The 2,095-nt window shown below is 36.8% G+C and overlaps 1 protein-coding gene across 1 annotated transcript; it reads right to left on the reverse strand.

Annotated features, from left to right (window-relative positions):
- Nucleotides 1-7: 7 nt before the first annotated feature.
- LOC105315871 (zinc finger BED domain-containing protein 1-like) lies at nt 8-1,465 on the reverse strand (the record flags this gene model as incomplete). Its single annotated transcript, XM_011410634.1, has 2 exons — nt 1,298-1,465; nt 8-1,220 (listed from the first exon to the last, which is right to left on the reverse strand). Coding segments are annotated over exons 1-2 (1,381 nt in total), but the record flags the coding sequence as incomplete, so codon positions are not given.
- Between the last annotated feature and the right edge of the window lie 630 nt (nt 1,466-2,095).

The following is a 2,095-nucleotide window of genomic DNA, read 5'->3' on the forward strand; positions in this document are numbered from 1 at the left end:
TTTGAACGTGGGTCTAGTATAGCTGCTACAATGTAAGCCTCCTGTTCTTCATAATATGCCATGCGTTTTCGTAATGACGATTTAAGTGCCTGCACAAAGGTAGAATGATACTTCAAAATCATTCCTTTCATATGATGATCTAATCCACGAACACATGGTAGAATATAACCTGCAGATGGAATGCAGGAAATTTGAACAGTGTCTGTTGCCTCTTCAAATGGCGTAAGTATTTCTACCATATCGTTTAAGATATTTCTATCATGTGCAGTAAGAATAGGGGCATCTTCTAATTCAGCAAGCTTAGAATCAGGAACTTTCAGAATGGAACGTATCATTTTCAATTGTGAGTTCCATCTTGTTATATTCGAAGCTTGTAATCTTGCTTCTCCTATTAATACATCAGTTGCTATAGTTGACTTTCTTACAAATGATACTAGATTTGAGCACTTCTTTAGAATGGTGCCAATATGGCCTATTTTAGCTAAACCATCTTTTATAACCAATTGTAGCACATGAGCAAAACATGCATGGTGATCAAGTACAACATTACTTTCCAGAGAGTGACTGACAGAGACAGAATCATCCTCATTTTCATCATCAGTATCGTCTTCCTCATCAGCATGTACAGAGAGATCGAATCCTGGTAGTGCTAAATTGCAAAAAGCTTTCCTAATGTTTGACCCGCTATCAGTCACAATATGCCTAACTTTAGTGCTTAGGAGAAACTCAGCAACAACTTCTTCATACCAGGACAATATGTTGTCACTAGTATGTCTTCCTATTACCCGATTACATCCCAACATGACAGACTCTAGTTCCCACTGTTTTGAGATAAAGTGACCTGTAATGCCAAGGTAAGATTTCATTTGACGATTTGACCAAAGGTCAATTGCAAGGTTTATAGTAGTGGCCTTTGATACTTTCTCTATTACCTTATTTTTAACTACAGAATACTTCTTCTTTAGTAGAACATTTGAAAGATGTTTTTGGCTAGGTACTTGGTACTTTGGATCAAGAATCTCAATGAACTTCTTAAAGTTTGTGCTATCCACGACAGAAAGTGGAATCAAATCTCCTGCAATGAATTCTATGAGAGCATCATTTCCAGATATCTGTGTAATGTTCTTTGGGTCATACTTCTTAGCAGGGGTTTTAATTAAGTAATCCAATGTCATTTGAGGGTCTTCTTCTTCCTTAAGTTTAGATGGATGACTACGTTTCTATAAAAAAAGCACTTATAATATATGTGTATAATAGAAATAACAAAGGACACTAGTCTAAAGGCTCAATAACTTACAAGATGTTTCCACCAGTTAGTAGTGACCTTTACTGAAGCAATGATATATTTCTCTGGCTTACAATACCTACATTTAGCCTTAAAGTCACCAGGCGGCAGTGTTTCAGGGACAATAAAGTGTTCTAAAACAGAGGGGTGCTTAGTAGCAGAAACAGAACTCTCAGCCATAATGAGATTGAAGAAGATAGAACTCAAACCCAAAGAAGACAGAAGTAGTGAAGCATGTGATACCAGCATGTGCATGCCCTGTGATCAGTTACTTATGCAGTACATACTATACATAACTGATAGTAGTCTTGGTACTAATGCACTAATGTATTTGTATTTACACCTGCTTAGTGTATGTGTTGTGTACCGTAACATCTCATTGTAGATTTGTAATATATATACATGTACATGTACTTCAAAATACTTAAAAGTACTTATAAGTACCTTAAGTACATTAAGCACACACTCTATTGCTAAAGTATCAGTATAAGTACAGCATGTTTAACTTGACTGGACTTAAGTATAAGTACAAGTACCCGAGGAAGCTGTACTTATTGGACTTAAGTATAAGTACCCTAGTACTTCGCCCCAACCCTGATTCATTGACAATGCTATGACAGAGAATGACAAGGCTAATTCCACCAAGCTGTTAGAACTTTTGACAGAAAAGTGGCTGACCCTCAAATTGTCAAAGCCAACCATCAAAAGAGGGAGAAAGAAGCTAGGCTGGGTTGCAACAAGACCCAAATACTGCCAGCTTGTAAGAGATGTAAATAAGGAGAAGAGATTAGTATGGTGTTGGAACAATTA

Source organism: Amphimedon queenslandica, unplaced genomic scaffold, assembly GCF_000090795.2.
Source record: "Amphimedon queenslandica unplaced genomic scaffold, v1.1 AMPQUscaffold_7382_Cont20666, whole genome shotgun sequence".
Taxonomy (NCBI): Eukaryota; Metazoa; Porifera; class Demospongiae; order Haplosclerida; family Niphatidae; genus Amphimedon; species Amphimedon queenslandica.